The 20,910-nt window shown below is 49.3% G+C and overlaps 3 protein-coding genes across 3 annotated transcripts in view; all 3 read left to right on the forward strand.

Moving 5' to 3' along the window:
- The first annotated feature begins 2,768 nt into the window (after positions 1-2,768).
- Positions 2,769-5,556, forward strand: Apoa5 (apolipoprotein A5). Its single transcript, XM_021208038.2, has 4 exons — positions 2,769-2,973; positions 3,220-3,275; positions 3,364-3,463; positions 3,910-5,556. The coding sequence occupies exons 2-4, from the start codon at positions 3,236-3,238 to the stop codon at positions 4,874-4,876; spliced, it is 1,107 nt and encodes a 368-aa protein (XP_021063697.1). The 5' UTR covers positions 2,769-2,973; positions 3,220-3,235; the 3' UTR covers positions 4,877-5,556.
- A 1,184-nt stretch (positions 5,557-6,740) lies between these two features.
- Positions 6,741-15,678, forward strand: Zpr1 (ZPR1 zinc finger). The gene is made up of 14 exons (XM_021206429.2): positions 6,741-7,156; positions 7,248-7,409; positions 7,826-7,916; positions 8,656-8,726; positions 9,437-9,523; positions 9,759-9,881; positions 10,215-10,262; positions 10,427-10,493; positions 10,809-10,879; positions 11,660-11,749; positions 12,312-12,422; positions 13,401-13,487; positions 13,649-13,714; positions 15,124-15,678. The coding sequence occupies exons 1-14, from the start codon at positions 6,986-6,988 to the stop codon at positions 15,256-15,258; spliced, it is 1,380 nt and encodes a 459-aa protein (XP_021062088.1). The 5' UTR covers positions 6,741-6,985; the 3' UTR covers positions 15,259-15,678.
- Positions 15,679-17,313: 1,635 nt separating this feature from the next.
- Bud13 (BUD13 homolog) overlaps positions 17,314-20,910 on the forward strand; it is a 15,891-nt gene continuing 12,294 nt past the window's right edge. Inside the window, 3 exon segments of the mRNA XM_029543341.1 lie at positions 17,314-17,462; positions 20,083-20,173; positions 20,562-20,704. Coding sequence (XP_029399201.1) covers positions 17,320-17,462; positions 20,083-20,173; positions 20,562-20,704 — 377 coding nt within the window. The 5' untranslated portion in view covers positions 17,314-17,319.

Below are 20,910 nucleotides of genomic sequence, written 5' to 3' on the forward strand. Positions count from 1 at the left end.
CGGAAGAGCGGTTAGCACTCTTAACCGCTGAGCCATCTCACCAGCCCTTGATCATTTTTTTTTTAAGCTATCAAAACTGATTTCATTTTCACAGATCATAAAACAAATACACACATACTTCCAACCACCCTGAACGTATTGACACTGAAGCCCCACGGTGCATGCCTATGCCTTGCATCCACCCAGGGTCAGTCAGGAAAAAAAGAAGCCATTTCACGTGCTTCAAGCACAAAGTCTTTTGTGCAGAGATGAAGTATTGTAACCATCAGGGGCTGGCCAGAGAGATGGCTCAGCAGGATAGAGCATGGGCTACTTTTGCAGAGGGTCTGGGTTCAGGTCTCAGCTCTCAGAGTGGGTGGCTCATAAGTGCCTGTAACTCCAGTCCCAGGGGATCTGAAACCCTCTTCTGGCCTCTGAGGCACTCCCCAACCCACAGACACAAATACACAGGTATATAAGACACACATACACAGGTATATAAGACACACATACACAGGTATATAAGACACACATACACAGGTATATAAGACACACATACACAGGTATATAAGACACATATACACAGATATTTAAGACCAACCTTCTAAAAAGAAAACCACAAATACAAAATTTAAGACTAGCTAATACAGTAAGTTAGAACTGGACCAGAAGTTTACTAAAACACATTATAATATAGGTTAACACATGAATATTAGGAGAAATAAGTATTCAGAAAAATGTAAGATGTGTTCAGGTGTGGGCTCCTCAAGAGAGGCTTGGCTCACTCTTTTCAGTAGTCATACATAGGACTTGGGTGAAGTTGGACATTACTATCTTATACCTGACAGTATAATAATTGATTCAAAAGTCTAGTCTCTGGGGATCTAGGAAAGTAGGGTCCCTTTGTTGTAAACAGTGTTTGAGATTTTCAAGCAGTGTCTGGGGAAAGCAAACAGTCCCTGCTTGAGGTTCTATGTCCATCTCTATTTTAACGTAAAGCATCTATATATGAAAGAAATAGTAACTATGTCAGCAGCCTTTATAGTGAATGAAAAAATAAAAATAAAAAAAAAGGCAAAAGGAAAGGAACATGACTGATCCTAGCTCTATTGTGGAGGAGACAGTTTATAGTAAATATATGGGAGAGCAGAGCCAGAGGAGGGGACATCTGGAAGAGACTATGCAGGCAGGCCCGACTGAGCCGGGCTACATGGGGAGAGAGGAAAGAGGGAGGGGAAGAAAGGGAGGGGAGGTGCAGCCAAGAGGCACAAAGGCACAAAGAAAGTGGGTAACCAAAATGGTTGGATTATATAGGGTAGAACAGCCCAGCTCTGTGGGCTGGAGAAGCTTAGGGTAGGGGTGGAGTATGCCAGCCAGGAGGGCCCTGTAACAGGGAGAATGTGGTGGCCAGGTATACTATGATATGTTAAATAGGCACCTCAGCCTTCTGCTCCAGTTTTGAAACCTAACATATAGCAAATGGTAATGGTGTAGGTATTCTTGCTTAGGTGAGAGGCTCCATTCTGATTCTAGAATGAGTTCCTGTCCCCTTCAAGTCCCTGCAGTTTCCCTGTCTCAGGATCACATGCACACGCCTGCCATCCTGTTTTATGTGGTGTTGGAAATCGATCTCTGGACTACGTACATTTTAGGTAAGTACCGGCTTACAACCCTTCTTTAACGACCCAAGTGCTGGGACAGAGTGGGAAGCTTGGCAGCTTCTTTTTCTCTTCTTAGTTTTGTTGTTTGAGATAGGACCTTCCACTGCAGCCCAGGCTGGCCTCAAACTTACAATTCTCCTGCCTCAGCCTCCCCAGTGCTGTGACTACAGGCATACATCCCCGTGCCCGGTACCTGTGCCTGAGAGGTAAGTGGCTCGGGAATGGCAGAAGTTTTGTGTGGAGACAAGGGATGAGGCAGAACTGGTCACAGTGAAGGGCAGAGGGAAGAAGCAGAACCTTGGCTGTAGATAGATCTGAGGAAAGCGACTGGAACAGTGTGTGGGTGGAGGCAGGGGGACCCAGGGGGACCGACTGCAGGTAGAAGAGAAAGGATGAAGCACTCGGGTGTGTATGTGCAAGCCTACAGAGGAAGCTTGTCATAAGAGAAGCATCTGGGCTTCCAGCCTTCCCTCCTCAGAAGTTCAAGGGGGTGGAGGCCAGCCTTCCCTGTGAGCAAAGACTCCTGAGGGGACGAACCCCTGACACCCAAAGTCTCTGACCCACATGCAGCTTGCCCCATCCATCTTCAACAGGACCTGACTTCTCCAGCTCAATCCTGGAGAGACGTGTGTGTGTGTGTGTGTGTGTGTGTGTGTAAAACCCTATAAGTACTGGCTCTTCTCAAGCTGTCACAGTGGCCTGGACACTGTCCCTCTGGCTGGCTGGCTAGTGCAGAAGATGCTGGGGAGTTACGTAAAGGCAGGGCCCGCAGTGGACAAACAAGCAGCGTCCACTGGCCGGCCACTCAGTCAGTAAGTGGGGCGGTTGCTGGTCACAGGATGTGGGGGGTGAGTTCTGCCCACTCTTAGTAAAGGCTCGAGGGAGCCCCTTGTCTACTGGGGCAGCACCCTGAGGCTGGGGAGCTTACTAACCCCGACAGTGCCAGGAGAAGGGGAAGAGGTGAGTGTGCTAGTAACCGGCTGGGGTCATCCTTCTTTGACCCTCCACGTGGTGTTTGCTCAGAGGGATTTGCTATCAGACTCCCTGGCGCCCAGAGTATAAAGTAAGAGTGTCTGCTCTCTGTGCCCAGAACGGAGCAGGTGAGCTTACATGGCACAGGGAATGGTGGGGGGTGGGGGTGGCAGCAAAGGTAGGAGAGAGCTGCAGATAGGGGCTAGCAGAAAGCCTGCCACACTGTAGTGTGCCAGTTCTCATCCCTAAAAGGGGCCGGGAGGCAGGAAGACAGGCAAACAAGGGAGCTAGATTGCATTGAGGTGGGTGGGTCATCTCTGTAGTGCAGCCCGAGTTCCAGGTTCCCTACTTTGTGACAGAGGTAAGGAGCAATCCACCCCTGTTGTCTGAGGAAGACATCTCTTCCTTCCTGCCTCACCCGCCCCCCCAGCCCCCACCCTCAAAAGTGCCTAGTTCAGTTCTCTGGAGCTTTCGACACGATGTTACCTACACGCTGGGGAAGGGTTATCGGGATTTGAGGCGGGCACCCCCTAGACCAGGCTTCCTAGATCTAGTTCCTGGCTTTGCCTCTCTCCCGATCAAGCCTCCACCTACCTTCCTTCTCAAGGTTCATCGTGGAAAGCATGGCTGCACTCATCACTTGGGCCCTCGCCCTCCTCTCAGGTGGGTCTTCCGGCCGACTGCCGTGTGGGCTTGGGATGGAGGGTGGGCTGAGGGGCCTGGTCCTTCATTGTCTCATCTTTCTCTGCAGTGTTTGCAAGCACACAGGCACGGAAGAGCTTCTGGGACTACTTCAGCCAGAACAGTTGGAACAAAGGCATGATGGGCCAGCCGCAGAAGCTGGCACAGGAGTAAGTAGCCTGGGCAAGGGCGTGCTGAGGGTTCGAGACAGCCCTGCTGTGGGATGATTCCTTGGCTCTGTGGTTAACGTGGAAGCTGAGGGAGCCAGCCCTGCCTATAGAACCAAACACAGCTCAGTCATCCTGGGCGCCCTCTGCCCAAGTCTCTCCTGCCCATGGCACCTGAGATTAGCATGCCACAGAACGACAAAATGGTGTGAATCTTGGCTTGTGTGTGACACCTTCTTGGATGGTATTGTAAGACCAAATGCCATTTTGTGTTCTGAATGTAACAATGCAGTTGGCTGGAGTCAGGACTAAAGAAAGACCAAGCTCTGGGGCCACTCCTCCTGTCCTGGCTTCTGCAGAAGAATGTTGGTGTCCCACAGCTTTGGGAAAGGGGACAATTCAAGGCTAGCAGTCTAATGGCCTGATTCTCTTTCTTTCTCCTTCTCCAGGAACCTGAAAGGCAGCTTCGAGCAAGACCTCTACAATATGAACAATTTTCTAGAAAAGCTGGGACCCTTGAGAGGGCCTGGGAAGGAGCCTCCTCTGCTGGCCCAGGATCCAGAAGGCATCCGGAAACAGCTGCAGCAGGAGCTGGGGGAAGTGAGCGCGCGCCTGGAGCCCTTCATGGCTGCGAAGCACCAGCAGGTAGGCTGGAACTTGGAGGGCCTGAGGCAGCAGTTGAAACCCTACACAGCAGAGCTGATGGAGCAGGTGGGCCTGAGTGTGCAGGAGCTGCAAGAGCAGCTGCGAGTGGTGGGAGAAGACACCAAGGCTCAACTCCTGGGGGGTGTGGACGAGGCGCTGAACCTGCTGCAGGACATGCAGAGTCGAGTGCTGCACCATACAGATCGGGTCAAAGAGCTTTTCCACCCTTACGCAGAGCGCTTGGTGACCGGAATTGGGCACCACGTGCAGGAGCTGCACCGGAGTGTCGCTCCTCATGCAATTGCCAGCCCCGCGCGACTCAGTCGCTGCGTGCAGACCCTGTCTAACAAACTCACACTTAAGGCAAAGGACCTGCACACCAGCATCCAACGCAACCTGGACCAGCTGCGCGACGAGCTCAGCGCCTTCATCCGTGTCAGCACAGATGGGGCAGAAGACGGAGACTCCCTGGACCCTCAGGCTCTCTCGGAGGAGGTCCGCCAGAGACTGCAGGCTTTTCGACATGACACCTACCTGCAGATTGCTGCATTTACTCAGGCCATTGACCAGGAGACAGAGGAAATCCAGCACCAGCTAGCACCACCCCCGCCTAGCCACAGTGCCTTTGCTCCTGAGTTGGGACACTCAGACAGTAATAAGGCCCTGAGCAGACTGCAGAGCCGACTGGACGACCTGTGGGAAGACATCGCCTATGGCCTTCATGACCAGGGCCATAGTCATCTGAGTGACCCTGAGGGTCATTCGGGTTAACCCTCCAGCTCATTGTCTGGACCCTGAGCCGCTAGCATGGCCTATTAGGCAGAGGGTGGAGGGTCCTGCACACTATAGGTGGGGCCACTAAAGGTGCTGCTGTCCCAATCTACCCAGCCTCCTCAACTCCCCCACTCAGGGAGGGGCATTACACACAGTAGGTTTGCTAACCCAGCTTCTGGTGCTCATTTGGGACTCCTAAGTAGCAAGAGTGGGGTGCCGGGAGTGGGGAGATGGTGTGTGGGGGAGACTGACCGCAAGCCAGTGCTTGACCGTGCTGGAGACCTGTGCCACCACAACCTGGAGTCGGGCTCCCCTGACTTCTCGCAGCCTGGTGCTCGCTGTTATAGTTGGTCCACGGAGAGGAACTCCTGTCTCCCCAGGGTTGTCAGGAGAGCTTTTGAAGGAAGGGAGCGGGGGGAGAGCATGATGCAGAGAGCATGTGATGGAGTGTGTACATCCCTGCCAGTGGTCCTGCTGGTGGGTCAGTGACGGGGTGGGGCAGAGCCCCTATTTCCGTAGAGAACTCTGAACCGAGACATCCACGCGGTGGGGGAGGGCTTCTAAAAAAATCCTGTACAGAGCAAACCGTGTGCCTTCCTCATCATACAGTCCCTACCTCCTGACTCTCGGGGTGGAACTGACTTTTGGTTGGAATGAAATAGATGCTCATGATGGAACTTTGTTGGTTCGGCGTGACTCTCATTGGACCATGTCCGAGAGCAGTTGCCGCCCCTCTGCCTCGGAACACATTCACCATCCACTCGTACCCCCTTGCTCGCTCTGTCTCTTTTCCATTCCTGGTCTACTCTGGGTGAGTTCTGCTGTAGAACTCCTGACTAGACAATGGCTGTCACATTTGATGGGGTGAGGCGGAAGGTGGGGGGAATTTTTCCACAGTCTACAGATCCCAGGACAGCGTGTATGCTGTCACTGGAGAAGCATGCTCTCCCTGAAATCCCTGAAGGACCCCCTCACCCTTGGTCCTGTGTTCTGATTCCTCATGCCTGTTTGACCCTCTTCTTGGGATTGATAAAAACTCTCGCTTTGAGACAGATCTCACTATGTAATATTTGCTGGCCTGGAATACAGTATGTAGATCAGATTAGCCTCACATTAATAGAGATCTGTTTGCCTCTGACTCCTAAGTACTAGGGTTAACAACATGCTCGGAGACCTAGAAACCCTCTTTCGTATACACACTCACTCAGATATCAAAGATCGCCAGAGACCAGTGAAACAGGATGGGGGTGGGGAAGGAAAGCACAAACACTTCTCTGTCTGGCTCAGCGCTCTTTCTTCCCAGCTCAGCCTGCCCTGCACAGGATGCTTGATACCTCCCCACTACAGATCCTCTATGAAGCTGGGCTCCACGCAACCACACCCTTGTTACCCTCCATACTGTAGATAAAGCCAGTTTCAGCCACGGAACTGGGTTGTGGTCCAAGACTTAAGAGAGGAAGCGCTAGAAAGGAAACTTGAAAGAACCCGATAAAGTAGGGTGTTTTGTTAGGAAACAGGGAGAGATTAAGACAGCGAATGCGAATGCAGTGGGGGATGAGAAGCAGTAAGAAGAAGGGCAGTGTATTTAGAGTTAGGGGCGGTGTTTAAAAGGGCTGGGGGAAAGAGAAACAGGGAGGGGAGAAGCTAACAGGAACGGGGACCCAGGCAAGGTCTGGCCACAGTTTTGAGGGCCCAGCCTAGGGGATTTTACATAGACCTGGGGACAAACAGGCTACCCGTATAGAGGAGCCACAACTAGAATTGGATCAGAGTAGCGCCGGTCTTAATTTATTATATGTACACTGTAGCTGTCTTCAGAAGAGGGCGTCAGATCCCATTATGAACGGTTGTGAGACACCATGTGATTGTTGGGATTTGAACTCAGGACCTTTGGAAGAGCAGTCAGTGCTCTTAACCACTGAGCCAGCGTGGGTCTTCTCTAGCTACGGAAGTGCAGTTCAGGAACCGGAAGTCTTTGTCAGTGACTGACCCAGGAAGCGCAGGGTCTGCGGCTTCTTTAAGAAGGGGCGGCAACAGCGGCTGGAGGAAGTGAGGTCTCAGGGGCCGCGGAAGCCGGAAGCTGCCGCCGGAGCAACGCTTGGGGACATGTCGGCCAGCGGGGCTGTGCAGCCGGGACACCCGGGGGCAGCCGTCGGGCCCTCGCCCGCAGCGGCTGCGTCACCAGCCACCGGGCCTTTGTTCCGGCCCCTGAGCGCCGAGGATGAGGAGCAACAGCCCACCGAGATCGAGTCACTGTGCATGAACTGTTACCGGAACGTGAGTCTGAGGCCGGGGCATCACCCAGCCGTGCACCCAGGGTGCAAACAAGCCGAAGTCATTCTCCCCAACGCCGCTTCTGCTTCCCTAGGGCACGACGCGACTTCTGCTCACCAAGATCCCCTTCTTTAGAGAAATCATCGTGAGCTCCTTTTCCTGCGAGCACTGTGGCTGGAACAACACCGAGATCCAGTCTGCAGGCAGGATCCAGGACCAGGGAGTGCGCTACACCTTGACCGTGAGAAGCCAAGAGGTGAGCGCAGACCACAGAAGCAACCCACGGTTTCAGAGAGAGCATTGGAGGCCAGAGTCAATAACTCTGGTCCAGACTCTGGGCCCTTCACCAGACCTGTCCCAAGCCCTTAGTGTCCTCCTTTGACGGTGGCGGTGGTGGTGCTGGCCTCTGTTGTGCTGCTCTGAGTGGTGAACGTGCTTTGCGAATTTTGTGGGAGTGATGGGACGATTGAGCCGGACTTTATGGGTGGTGTCCTTAGCTTCTGGGTAGTCAGGCTGACACCGTGAGTACTATCCTGAAGTAGTTTGGACTCTTCTGAATGGAAGGCAGGAAGAAGAAAGATCTGGGTTGGTATCTGATGGAGAGATGGTCTGTTTATTTTCCAAGCTTTATTGCTGACCTCTTTTAGCTAGAACACTTTGCTTTCTGTCCAGGACATGAACAGAGAAGTGGTGAAGACAGACTCAGCCACCACACGGATCCCCGAGCTGGATTTTGAGATTCCAGCCTTCAGCCAGAAGGGAGGTGAGTTTTAAGGTGTGTGAGCTGTTCACGCCTTGCTGAAATGTTTCCTATTTTCTTGCAAAGCCTGGTGCCAGGTCACACCTAGTGGCTTGTGTTTTGGCCATGTAATTATCGTGGAGTTTTCATGTTTTAATGTGAGTAGAAAGTTATAGTTAAATTTCTCCCCCTCTCCCCCTCCTCCTCCCCCTCCCCCTCCCCCTCTCCCTCTTTTTTCCCTGAGACAGGGTTTCTCTGTGTAGCCCTGGCTGTCCTGGAACTCACTCTGTAGACCAGGCTGGCCTTGCACTCAGAAATCCGCCTGCCTCTGCCTCCAAAGTGTTGGGATTAAAGGCGTGCGCCACCGCTCCCCTGCTAGTTAAATTTCTTTTTTTTTTTCTTTTTTTTCTTTTTTTTTTTAAGATTTATTTATTTATTATATGTAAGTACACTGTAGCTGTCTTCAGACACTCCAGAAGAGGGAGTCAGATCTTGTTACGGATGGTTATGAGCCACCATGTGGTTGCTGGGATTAGAACTCTGGACCTTCTGGACCTTCTGAAGAGCAGTCAGGTGCTCTTACCCACTGAGCCATCTCACCAGCCCCGGCTAGTTAAATTTCTTAAGAGTCCAGTGAGACAGACCATGGTGTGCTTAGTTTAGAGCTTTATAGATGAGGAAAAGGAGGCCCGCAGAGTGGTGAGGGTCATGCAGACAAGTGATAGCATGTTAGCACTCACTTATCTTCTGTTTCATTCACAAGCTCTGACCACTGTTGAAGGACTCATCAGCCGCGCAATCTCTGGCCTGGAACAGGATCAGCCCACACGACGGGTGAGCAGGGATTTTTATCAAATTACAGCAACTCAAGGGATCACTAAAGTTTGTACTGAAATAGAGTCAGATTCCTATGTAGTCAAACTGAATCAGACCAGATGTTGGGGAACGTTTTGACCAAGCACATAAAGGAGCTAGTTCTTCATGTTGTGCTCTCCCATCCCAGGTTGCGGTGTGCCCTTTCGCCCCCTTGTGTGCTCATGCTTCACTTCAGATAATGTAAAATTACCTTGGAAGAGTCTTTGGGTTATCTACAGCTTCCTGAGTATTCATTTATATCTGTACTTATTATTATAGAAATAATGTCATTGCACATGCTGCCGTCTGTCTCTAGCTGGCTAGAGAGGCATAACAGAATTTTGGACTTCTAAAGGAATTTCTTTTTAATTATGTGTTATGTGCCCGTGTGATGTATGATGTAAATGTGATGGCAGATACCTTTGTGGACCAGAAGCAACAGTTCTCCATGGAGATAGAGTTACAGTGCAGTGGTATAATAAATAAGAAAATAAGCCCTGCCTCCTACCCCTACATCGTTTATAAAATTCAGATGTGCTTCTTGTGTCTCACTATGAAATTTGGGTCCCTGTGCTCCCAGTCTAAGATGGATGTTAAGGGTAAGGGTCTGACGGAAGGGATGTGGCCGTCGGAGGGTTGGGGCGTGGGGTGTACTGCCAAATCTGCAGTGTTCATTCTGTTCCTGGCAGGCAATGGAAGGCGCCATAGCAGAAAGAATTGATGAGTTCATTGGCAAACTGAAGGACCTAAAGCAAATGGCTTCCCCTTTTACGCTGGTAAGTACTGAGCGACTGCAGCCGCTTTCAGTGTAAGGAGGAGGGGAGCATCCATTGACACTGACTGATGCCCGGTAATCATGGAGCTTGGCAAGTGGAGGAGGCAAGAAGATCAAGAGTTTGGACTCATCCTTGACTTCATAGCACGCTATAGGCCAGGCTAGGCTATGCTGAAACCCAACCTGGATGGAAGTTACGTATGGTTTGTTTTACTCTCACCTCCCTTCTCTGTTAGATCATTGATGACCCCTCGGGAAACAGCTTTGTAGAAAACCCACATGCTCCCCAGAAAGATAATGCCTTGGTGATCACATACTATGACCGAACCCCCCAGCAAGCTGAGATGCTGGGGCTCCAAGTAAGTGGATGTTCTGGGGTTGCCCTGTGTTCTGGGTCCTGAAGTCACTAAAGTCACTTTGCTATTGCTGCCACCATCATCCAGTCCATCCTGTCACGGCCTTTTATCACCCTCATGTTATGTCACACAAAGCAGGTGTCACAGGAACCCAGCCTTGAGCCCTGTCTTTCTCTTGTCTGAGGATTTGCTTTGGCTTCTCTATCCGTCTGTCCTTTGAGGTGTCTGTACCTTATAGGGAACAAAGGCATTCTCTCCCTCTTCAAGTAGGGCAGGGGGTCTACTGTAGGCTGAGGTCTATCTGCCAACTTACGGTTTGTGCCTCTGTTCTTTCAGGCAGAAGCACCAGAGGAGAAGGCGGAAGAGGAAGACCTTAGAAACGAAGTGCGTGGTGTTGGCTCCCTTTGAAGACAATAGTGGAGTTGTGGGTTGAGACTGGCGAATGTCCAGTGTGTCACCGTCACAGCTCACATGGGTGACCACCTGTGGGATGTCTTCAGCTCAAAGCACTGGGGATGCTCAGTCTGTGCCCCTTTATTATGTCCTAGGTGCTCCAGTTCAACACTAACTGCCCGGAGTGCAACGCTCCAGCTCAGACCAACATGAAGCTTGTCCGTATCTTTCAGCAGGCAATTGGGTTGCTCTTCAGCTGACTCGGGCATGGACGTTATATTAGAGACGGGAGCCTTCCCTTCAGGGAAAGCCAGTGCTTTGTCCTCAGTGGTGAGGATGAACCTTTAATGAAACTATATACTACATACCTTGGCTTCTGAGTGTGGCCAGGTCTTCATGTGTGTGAGCACAAGGCCTGTTTATTGTAGTCTTGGGTCCTGCATCTGTTTGTGTGGCACTTGGCTTTGCTTTTCCTTGGAGGAGGGAGGGGTTTTGCTCTCCTTGAAGCAGATAGACTTCTTTAACTCCACCTTCCAGAAATCCCCCACTTTAAAGAGGTTATCATCATGGCCACCAACTGTGAGAATTGTGGGCATCGGACTAATGAGGTGGGTGGGAGAAGATTGGCATTGGGGCAACAACGCCTTTGTAGCAATCCACCAGCTTCCTGGATCTACCTGAGGATGGCCATCAGCTGTAATTGGGTCTTTTGGGGGCTTAGTGCTGGGGAGGAGCCACTGAATGAGCTGAGAATTAGCCTAGACAGAAGTTGGAAATACGAGATTGCAAGATGGATGGAAAACTGAACTTGTGGAAGGGGCTGTGGTTCCTCAGAGGGCTTTAGGTTGGACAGATTGTGACTCAGTGAAGAACTCAGGGGAGCTGCTGGGAATGGATTTGGTGGCTGCTGTCAAGGTTGTAAGCCCTCCTTCCCAAGTGTATCGAGCATAAGCTGATTAAATTTAAATTGTGGGGAATCAGTGGACAGCAAACCTGAGGCCTCATGCAGACTAGGCAAGAGCGCTGTTAGTGAGCTTTGTCCCAGCCCTGATTAAATTCCTAGTCTATGACAGCGAATGCGGGGATGGACTGAAAGCCGTACAAGCCTCTTTCATCCCCTGACAGTCGCAGGGTTTTTTCTTTTCTTTTCTTTTTAAGGTATATTCAGGGTTTCTTGGCAGTTCAGCCTAAAGTTGGTATGCTACCAGGGCTGAGCACAGTGTTCTGTGAACTCTTGATGATTTCTGTTTCTGTCACTGATGCCCTCGTTGGTAGGGGCTTCCATCATGGGAAGCTGTTAGTGGGAGCCTACATAAAGCTGAAGTCTTTCTGGCAGCAGATGAGGCCTGGGGTCTCTCTGGGGCTGCTCCTGACCATCATTTCCACAGGTGAAGTCCGGAGGAGCTGTAGAACCTTTGGGTACCAGGATCACCCTCCACATCACAGATCCCTCAGACATGACCAGAGACCTCCTCAAGGTAGCCAATGGGAAAATAGCTGTCATCATATAGCTGCTTCAGTCTAGAGGAAATGATCATTTTAGTGCTTAAGAACACAAGGAACCCCGTAACTCCATGGGCTTAAATGGCCCTGAGAAGGCTTTCTCCATGACTGGGACTACAGACTCAGAAGGTGGCCCCTAATCTTTCTGAGCAATGACTTGGCTGCTTTTTAGTTACCATTGGCTATATGGTCTCTTCTCTGACCCTAATGACAAGGTACAATAGCTTGTAGGTGTGACTCAGTTTTAGTTTGTTATGCTAACTTCAAGTTGGTTCAGATGGGGGAGTGAATTTCTGGCTTTTAGCCAGGTACTGAGAGTAAACTAGCATTCTAACTTTGTCTTCAAACTGTCACTGGTTTATTTTGGTTGGCTTTCTTTGTTCCTAGTTTAAATCAGTTTGTCTCTCTGTATGTCTGTCCATCTGTCAGGTGCTATGGATTGAACCTGGGACCTCTGTAATACTAGACAAGGGCTCTTGGATGAAGCTATGCTGCCATCATGTGATTTAATCGTAAATTTGACCTATTGTTTTATAGTCTGAGACCTGTAGTGTGGAAATCCCAGAGCTCGAGTTTGAACTGGGAATGGCAGTACTTGGGGGCAAGTTCACCACTCTAGAAGGACTGCTGAAAGACATCCGAGAATTGGTGAGTGCAGTGTGCTGTCTGGCTTCTGTTAGCGGTTTGCCAGGGGAAGGGGTAACATGAAGTGTCTGGGTACTTGAGAAGCTGGGGCAAGAAGACAGGATTTGAGGACACCCTGAGGCCTTGTCGCAAATGCCTCCTACCAGTAACGAATTCTGTTTTGTCGCTTATAACTGGGGATTTCTTTGCCTTAAAGCTGGTTCAAGAGATTTAAGTATCAATTATGAAGAGAAGTTAGTTATAGGATTTTGTTTGTTTGTTTGGTTTGGTTTGGTTTTTCGAGACAAGGTTTCTCTGTGTAGCCCTGGCTGTCCTGGAACTCACTCTGTAGACCAGGCTGGCCTCCAACCAGCAGGGAAATCTGCCTGCCTCAGCCTCCCAAGTGCTGGGATCAAAGGTGTGCGCCACCGCGCCCGGCAGTCATAGGAATTTTTAATGGAAATTCTCAAGGCTAACAGTGGGACATTTACCTCATTACAAAATAGAAGAGGGTCTTTTTGACATCTGTAGTGAATATGTGGAGACTTTTCTTGTTGGTATTTCCTAAAGAGTAGTGCAAAATTATATTAGATCTTATAAATGTGTTTATTTTATTTATTTGAGAGATGGCTTTGCCATGTAATTGAGGCTATCCTTGAGGTCACTGTCCCCTCCCCTACCCCACCTCAGCCCAGTAACTGTGCCTGGCTTTTCTTGGTGAATTGTACATTGCATTTCTTTTCCATATTGGGATTAGATACTGTAAGAACTCTACTGGATTCTATTTCCTACTGCCAGTTTCCTTCTTGGCAAAGCAGTCTCATAGGCACCTCCTGTCCTGTTCTCGGCCACCTTCCTCCCCTTCCCTAAGTCAGCAAGGCATTGTGGGATATGGAGACAGGCTTCTCCGCCTGGGAGTCCATTGCTCCCCACCCCTGGTTTGTGGTTGTGCGTAACGACCCATAAGGTCGGTGTTGTAGTAATCCAGTTGTTGTGCTACAGGTAACCAAGAACCCATTCACACTGGGCGACAGCTCTAACCCTGACCAGTCAGAGAAACTGCAGGAGTTTAGCCAGAAGCTGGGCCAGGTAAGAGGACTCAGGCCATTTCTGTAATCCTAATTTCCCTATTCTTTCAACTTTTGGGAACCTCACCTTGTAAACTGGATTGGCTTTAGTCTGTCACCCATAGCCTCTTCCTTCCAGGATCTTTGTAAGAGTTACCTGCTAAGTCCTCCTCTCTCCTGTAGATCATCGAAGGCAAGATGAAGGCCCACTTTATCATGAATGATCCAGCAGGAAACAGTTACCTGCAGGTAAGTTAGGCCTTCCTGATGGTTCTATGGAGATATATTTTTGGAACTTCATAGCATTTGCATGATAGTCCTTAACAAGGAAAGCCTGGCTTCTAAGTCTTCAACTGGGGCTTTGGGCAGGACATGGAAGGCAAGGAAGAAAGGGGGAGGTGGTGGGAGCGGGAGTCCAAGTGTGTGCAGCCAAAGGTAGACAGGCCAGACCTCGTGTAGGCCTGCAGTCAGGTCCTCAGAAGGCCGTGAAAATGGGAAGTTTAAGACCAGCCTGTGCGATTTTCAACACTCTGTCTTAAGATAAAATAATGTGAACAAAAAGCCAAGGGTAACTGTTTACCTGGCTAGTGAGCGTGCTCAGTGCCCTAGGTTCAAAGTGAATACATAAGAAAGCGGGATCGAGCCGGGTGTGGTGGCGCACGCCTTTAGTCCCAGCACTCTGGAGGCAGAGGCAGGAGGATTTCTGAGTTCGAGGCCAGCCTGGTCTACAGAGTGAGTTCCAGGACAGCCAGGGCTACACAGAGAAACCCTGTCTCAAAAAACCAAAAAAGAAAAAAGAAAAAAAAGATCCTGGGTTTGCTTGTCTTGTTCTTATTCTTATCCTCAGCATTGCAGCTTCTGTTCTGCATCTCTGACTGTGAAGTAAGGAGCAAGAGGGACCTGGCCAGAGGTCAGGACGGGAAAGCCAAGAGGTGTTAGGCTGACCGGGCAAGCATACATCTGGCAATTGATATATATAAACTATAGCAAAATTGTGTTGAACCTGGGGCCTCCTCCTTACTTTAGTATTAATGATTGCTGGTAGGCCTGGCAAAACTGGCCTAGTTTTTCACATAATTAAGACTATTGTGGTCCCCCTCCCCCAAAACCTCTTTCCCACCTACTTTTTTTTTTTTTTTTGAGACAAGTCTCCGTTCTGTAGCCTGGCTGGCTTTAAATTTGTAATCTTTCTGCCTCAGTCTCCAGAGTGCTGCGATTATATTTTTATTTTATTTTATTTTTTTAATTTTTGATTTTTTTCGAGACAGGGTTTCTCTGTGTAGCCCTGACTGTCCTGGAACTCAGAAATCCTCCTGCCTCTGCCTCCTGAGTGTTGGGATTAAAGGTGTGCGCCACCACACCCGGCAAGTGCTGTGATTAAAAGCAATCACCAGCGTTGGCTACATTTTTTTATAGGAAGGCCCATATATAAAAGTATTTAGAACTGGGGGATTAAACACTTGTATGCCATGTATGGTGGCTTGGGTTTGATATTAGCATGTGCGTGCCCACCCACTCACACACTTTTGCAGACTGTGTAGCCGTGGGCTCTAGAGACCCTACAAATTCCTGTGCACTTCTCTTGGGAGGTTGAGAGTCAGCAGTGGAAGGGGATGGTGGGCTACACAGGCACTGACTGTTTGCCCTTGGCCCTGCAGAATGTGTATGCACCTGAAGACGATCCGGAGATGAAGGTAGAGCGGTACAAGCGCACCTTTGACCAAAATGAGGAGCTCGGGCTCAATGACATGAAGACAGAGGGCTATGAGGCAGGCCTGGCCCCACAGCGGTAGCAGTGGCCAGCTCACAGGCCAGCTGCAGTGCCACTCACACTGCAGGGTTATCTGTTACAGTTGGGAACTAATGACGAGTGTTCAAGCCCTGTCCATGGTGAGGAGATACCACTTGAGTTAGAAATGTAAGCACCCGGGGTTAGCAGCTGATGATGCAGCTGCAGGCCTACTGTGCTCCTTGACCTTTTGGAGGTTTTAAGTCGGTGTGAGAAGAATCCCAGAAGCACCATGCAGTCTGCCACCACCTTTTGCCTGTCAGCTCTCTGACCTTCAGTGCTGGACCTTTAAAGTCTGGGGAAGTGAAATACAAGTTTCTGCAGGCTCTGGGCATGTGGAGTCCCGACTCTCAGCAGGGAAGAATGACGGAGGGGCTGAGCAGGCACAGGTGGAGAAGCTACATTAAAGTGATGGCTTTTAAACAACACCCGCCTCTGCGTTCATGTCCTTACTGATTACCATGTGTTAAGAGTCCAGCTGCCTAAGCTGGGTCACACTGAGTCACACCTGTAGCCCCAGCTCCGAGGAGACTGAGGAGAGCTTGGGCCATGTAGTGAGATTCCGTCTTCATGAAAAGAAAATAGGAAATAAAAAACGAGTTTAGTTTCCCAAGCAAATCTTTCTTGAGGTGGCTGCTGTCAGGCAGCATTTGACTCACTCCCGCAGGCCTGCTCTGAGCCAGGTACACCTGTGTGGAGTCTAGCTGTTTTCATGCAGCTCAAAGCAGTCCGGAAAGCAGGGTGGCCACACCTTTAATCCCAGCAGAGGCAGGTGGGTCTCTTGAGTTTGAAGCCAGTATGATCTACAAAGCAAGTTCCAGGACAGCCTGGGCTACACAGAGAAACCCTGACTCAAGACAAAGCAAATTCAAACCGGATAACCTGCACCATCCTTGGTTGGCCTCTGCAAAAACCAAAGCCAGGCAGTATGAAGATGTGTGGGTTCCTGTACTTATCCAAAGTTCTTATCTATAAAGGAAGCTAACAAGACTGAAGGCTAGGCCATGGTGTAAACAGACCAGCTACTTGAGGCTGAGGAGGAAGGGTAACTCAGGGGCAGCCTGGGCAATTTAGATCTTCAACATTCAAAAAGGGGTGGGGATGTAGTTCTGCTATAGAACTCCTGACTACCATGTGCAAAAGGCCTTGGGTTTAATCCTTGGTGCTGGATGAAAGAAAAAAAATAATTATGAGGGTTAAATGAGAAGTCATAAAACACTTTATAGGCTTTATAGAAGAAACTCCAGAATCTTCCTGGTTTTCTTTTTTTTTTTTTTTTTTTTTTTGGTTTTTCGAGATAGGGTTTCTCTGTGTAGCCCTGGCTGTCCTGGAACTCTCTGTAGACCAGGCTGGCCTGGAACTCAGAAATCCACCTGCCTCAGCCTCCTGAGTGCTGGGATTAAAGACGTGCGCCACCATGCCCAGCCTCCTGGTTTTCTTATCTTTGTCACACTGACCACGAATCCATTTCCTCTGGGAAGAGTTTATATCATTTTTTTTCAAAGACAATATCAAAGGTGAGAAAGTTAATACAGGTTTGATAAAAACCTATCAAACTTTCATAGTCACAATTTTGACCTCCCCTAAATGGTACCAGGAAGCCTGTTCCAGCAGACTTCCCACCAAAAGGTATTTATACCAATAAAAGTGATTGAAATAAACGAATAAACTGGACTCTCTGAAACGTTTGGCACAGCATCCATTATTAAACCGCTGCTCAAGAGTGTGCCCCTAGTGGTACAGCTATGGTAAGTCCCACATTCATACAGGTGTTCTTACTCGGGCGCTGACGCTGCCAGGGTGGGATCGTGTTACATCGGCCTGTGGCTTCTCACCTGAGACAGCGTGGGCTGCAGGCTGTTGCACCAACGCGTCGTCTCCGGAAAGCACAGCCAGCCCGAGATGCATGCACCCTCCCCTGCAGCCAGTCAAGGCTCACGCCCATCAGCCCAGCAGTTCAAAGAGTCCCCGTCCTAAAGCTTCCGCTTCTGGCTCCACCCCTACCGTTTCGCGTTGAAGAATTTTGTCCCCCACGCCGAGCTGTTGCCCCGCCCTCGCCGCTGCCATGGCGGCAGCTCCGCCACTCTCCAAAGCTGAGTATCTGAAGCGTTACTTGTCTGGCACAGATGCTGGCTTGGAAGGAGGTCCCGAGGCCGGTCGCAAGCGGCGCAAAAAACGGCCGAAGCCGGGAGGCACTGGCGGCAAGGGGTGAGTGAACCGGTGGGGTGTCGCGCTGCCCGGTGGCGCCCTCGGCCGCAGCTCTTCCTCGTCCTGGCCCGCGCGGTGCTGACCCCGGCCCGAGCTCAGGCCCCGCTCCACTGCCCGGGGCGGGCTTGTAGCTGCCACTGGCAGCTCAGACCTCATCCTCGGAGCAGCGCCTTCCTTGTGTTAAAGGCAGCTAGAACTTAACTCACGTTCTCCCCGGGTTTGTAGCTTACGTCGTTCCATGTACAGATTGAAAATCGTGCCCAAGAGTAGCAAAGCTAATTCAAAACCTTTTTCTTTCTTACTTTATTTCTCTCTCTTTCTCCCTTCCCTTTTCTTTCTCCCTTCCCTCTTTCTTTCTTTCTTTCTTTCTTTCTTTCTTTCTTTCTTTCTTTCTTAATTTTAAGATCCAAAAACCTCTCTCTGGGGGTTCCAAAGTACCAGGAACTGATCTTGAATCAAAGACCCATATCTCACATCTACTACTAACAGTAACAACTAACATGGGAACAGTTCACATCATGTGCCTGGCCTCTTTCAAAAAATATTGACCATATAGCTTTCAGAACATTGTAATGGAGCAGACATTTATTTTAAATACTATACTTCCAGATTCCAAAGAGATGTGCTGTGACAGAGTTCAGATGAAATGTCCCTTAGTAACTTGGCCACTGGAATCTGGAAAGGTTGGGTTAGGAGATCCAACATCAACCCACAGAGCAAAAGGAAATTTCTGCATTTGTAGACTTTAGAGCAGCAGCCCTACGTTTAGCAGCTTACTGAAGGTGCTAGTTTGGATAGAAAGTTGAAACTCTGGGGGCTAATTCCATTCTCACACTCCACCCCCGGGCCTACTAAATGCTTATCGGCTTAAAGAGAGTACTAGATAGGGTACAAAGTGCGGCTTACCCTCTCTGTGGGGCAACATCACGGTCTAACAGTATTATTACCGTATGGTCCATTGAACTGGGTAGAATTATTCCCCCATTTCCACACTTATCTTCATTTAGAGCTTGAGCATGACCTCATTTATAGATGGAATCTTCATGGTGTTATCAGTTAAGATGAGCCTATATTCAGTTAAGGTGGTGCTGAATTCAGTGTGGCTGATGGCCCTGGAAGAAGGGGCAGTGCCATGCATGGGGAACATTTAAGCTTTGGAGCAATACTGATTAGAATTAGAATCCTAGCTGTGCTACGTATAGCCTGAGTGGTCCAGGGCAAGAGATGTTCACCTCTCTGAGCCTAAAGTCCCAGCCCTTAAAGTGATCTTGCACCTTACTACTTGTCTGAAATGGTTGTTGTGATTAAAGCTGTGTCATGTGTTCCTGGCATTTCAAATTACCTCTCTGCAGCACAGTTCATCTGTGTGGCACACATTCATTGGATGCCACCACCTTACAGTAATTGGGGGACTGGTTCCTGAAGCTCTTTCACAAAATGATACACTATTTTCATGTCAACTATTCACATCCTCTTTAAATCATCTCTAGATTACTTACAAGCCCACAACAGCTTAGGTAGTATGCCAGTAGTTAAATCATATAGGCCATTGTATCTAAAGAACGTCTGTTTAATTAATACATTCGCTGTTTCTTTTCCTCTGGGTATTTTTAATCTTGACTGGTTGAGTTTGCATTTGCGAAGTCCGTGGGTAGAGAGGGCTGAATACCTCCTGTGACAGTTGTGTTGAAGAGGCCTTGATGAACAAAAAAATATATTAGTCAGCAGGAGATGGTGATAAAAGTCTATAATCCCAGCACAGGGGAGGCTGGGCTGGAGGATAGAGAGCTGAAAGTTAGCTATAGGGAGCAGCAGCAACAAAAAGGGAATAAATAAAAGAATGCCTTAGCCTTTGGCTGTTGGAGCTTAGAATTTAATGAGAATATGGGCTGATAAATACAAATGAAAGCCTTCTAAGAGTGTGTAGAGATATTTCTACTCTGGGAGTAGGAGACAGTGAACAAGAAAGATAGGTCCAAGGAAGTTATTCAAGACCAGGGCCCAAAGAAAGTAAGATTCGTGAGTAACAGTGAGAAGAGTAGGTCTGGCAGAAGGAAGGGGATACCTTTGTAAAAACTGATATTGCCAAAGGTGGACAGTGATGGAATGAATTGACAACACACAAACACTGAGCCATACCTTTAACTTTAAAAGCCAGTAGGGGGCGGTGACATGGCTCTGCACTTGACAAGTCTGACAACCTGAATTCAATCCCCTGAACCCACATAGCAGAGGGAGAGAACTGACTCCTGCAAGTTGTCCTCTGGCCTCCATATGCATGCCGTAGCACATATATACACCATCACTGTCACACACACACACACACACACTAAATGTCAAACAGCAACAGGTAAGGAGCTGGAGAGATGGCTCAGAGCACAAACTGCTCTTCCAGAGGTCCTGAGTTCAATCCCCAGCAACCACATGGTGGCTCACAACCTTCTGTAATGGGATCTGATGCCCTCTTCTGGTGTGTCTGAAGATATCTGAAGATAGCTACAGTGTACTTATATACATAAACTAAATAAAATCTTTTTTAAAAAAAAAAGAACAGATAAATGTGTCACAGGCCTGTGTCACAGCATGACTTCCTTTTTGCGCTTTTATCATACTCGTCTAGAATGCGGATTGTTGATGATGATGTGGGCTGGGCGGCTATCTCTACTGCTAAGCCAGAAAAGGAGGAGGAGGAGGATGGAGATTTGCCTGTGGTATGTATCTCCTGGAGACTCTTGTCAGGACTTTGAAATGATCCAGGCTCCTCAGCCTTGACGCTGAGCAAGGGGAGAGGTGATATTCAGAGAGCTGTGTGGCACTGTTTCCTTCTACGGTGCTTATACAAACAGTCCCAACTTAATGTTTGACCATGTAGTGGTGTGGGCATGCTACATTTTCAGCAGAAAATGGTTTTGAATTTTGATCTTCGGGCTAGCACTGTTTGGTATGATAGTCTCATGATGGGCAGTGGAAGTCAGTCATGCGATCACAAGGAGAAGCGGGCAGTTCTCTGCATGTAAGCTCTGGCTCTAGGTCGTTGAGACAAGTGCTCCTTAGCTGGGTTCTGTGGGTTTCCTTGCTGTAGTGCCCCTACTCCTGCAGGTGGCTGAGTTTGTGGATGAGCGTCCAGAAGAGGTAAAGCAGATGGAGGCCTTCCGCTCCAGTGCCAAGTGGAAGCTTCTGGGAGGTGAGTGTCGGCAGCAAACACAACTGCACGTCTCACTTCCAGGATAGGTTCGTTCTGCTTTCTTGCCTTAGAGGAATGATTGGTTTGTTTTATGTCAGTGATGATGAAAAACTTGGTGGGACAAGCCGGGCGTGGTGGCGCACGCCTTTAATCCCAGCACTTGGGAGGCTGAGGCAGGTGGATTTCTGAGTTTGAGGCCAGCCTGGTCTACAGAGTAAGCTCCAGGACAGCCAGGGCTATACAGAGAAACCCTGCCTCGAAAAC

The sequence above is a fragment of the Mus pahari genome, chromosome 10 (assembly GCF_900095145.1).
Source record: "Mus pahari chromosome 10, PAHARI_EIJ_v1.1, whole genome shotgun sequence".
Lineage (NCBI taxonomy): Eukaryota > Metazoa > Chordata > Mammalia > Rodentia > Muridae > Mus > Mus pahari.

What these genes read in the sequence shown, in the direction of transcription:
- Zpr1 (XM_021206429.2), top strand. Translation starts at nt 6,986, where the DNA reads ATGTCGGCCAGCGGGGCTGTGCAGCCGGGACACCCGGGGGCAGCCGTC. An exon ending in TGACCGTGAGAAGCCAAGAG is followed by an intron (nt 7,410 to 7,825) that starts GTGAGCGCAGAC and finishes CTTTCTGTCCAG; the next exon opens with GACATGAACAGAGAAGTGGT. An exon ending in TTAGCCAGAAGCTGGGCCAG is followed by an intron (nt 13,488 to 13,648) that starts GTAAGAGGACTC and finishes TCTCTCCTGTAG; the next exon opens with ATCATCGAAGGCAAGATGAA.
- Apoa5 (XM_021208038.2), top strand. Translation starts at nt 3,236, where the DNA reads ATGGCTGCACTCATCACTTGGGCCCTCGCCCTCCTCTCAG. An exon ending in GGCCCTCGCCCTCCTCTCAG is followed by an intron (nt 3,276 to 3,363) that starts GTGGGTCTTCCG and finishes CTTTCTCTGCAG; the next exon opens with TGTTTGCAAGCACACAGGCA. An exon ending in CCGCAGAAGCTGGCACAGGA is followed by an intron (nt 3,464 to 3,909) that starts GTAAGTAGCCTG and finishes CTCCTTCTCCAG; the next exon opens with GAACCTGAAAGGCAGCTTCG.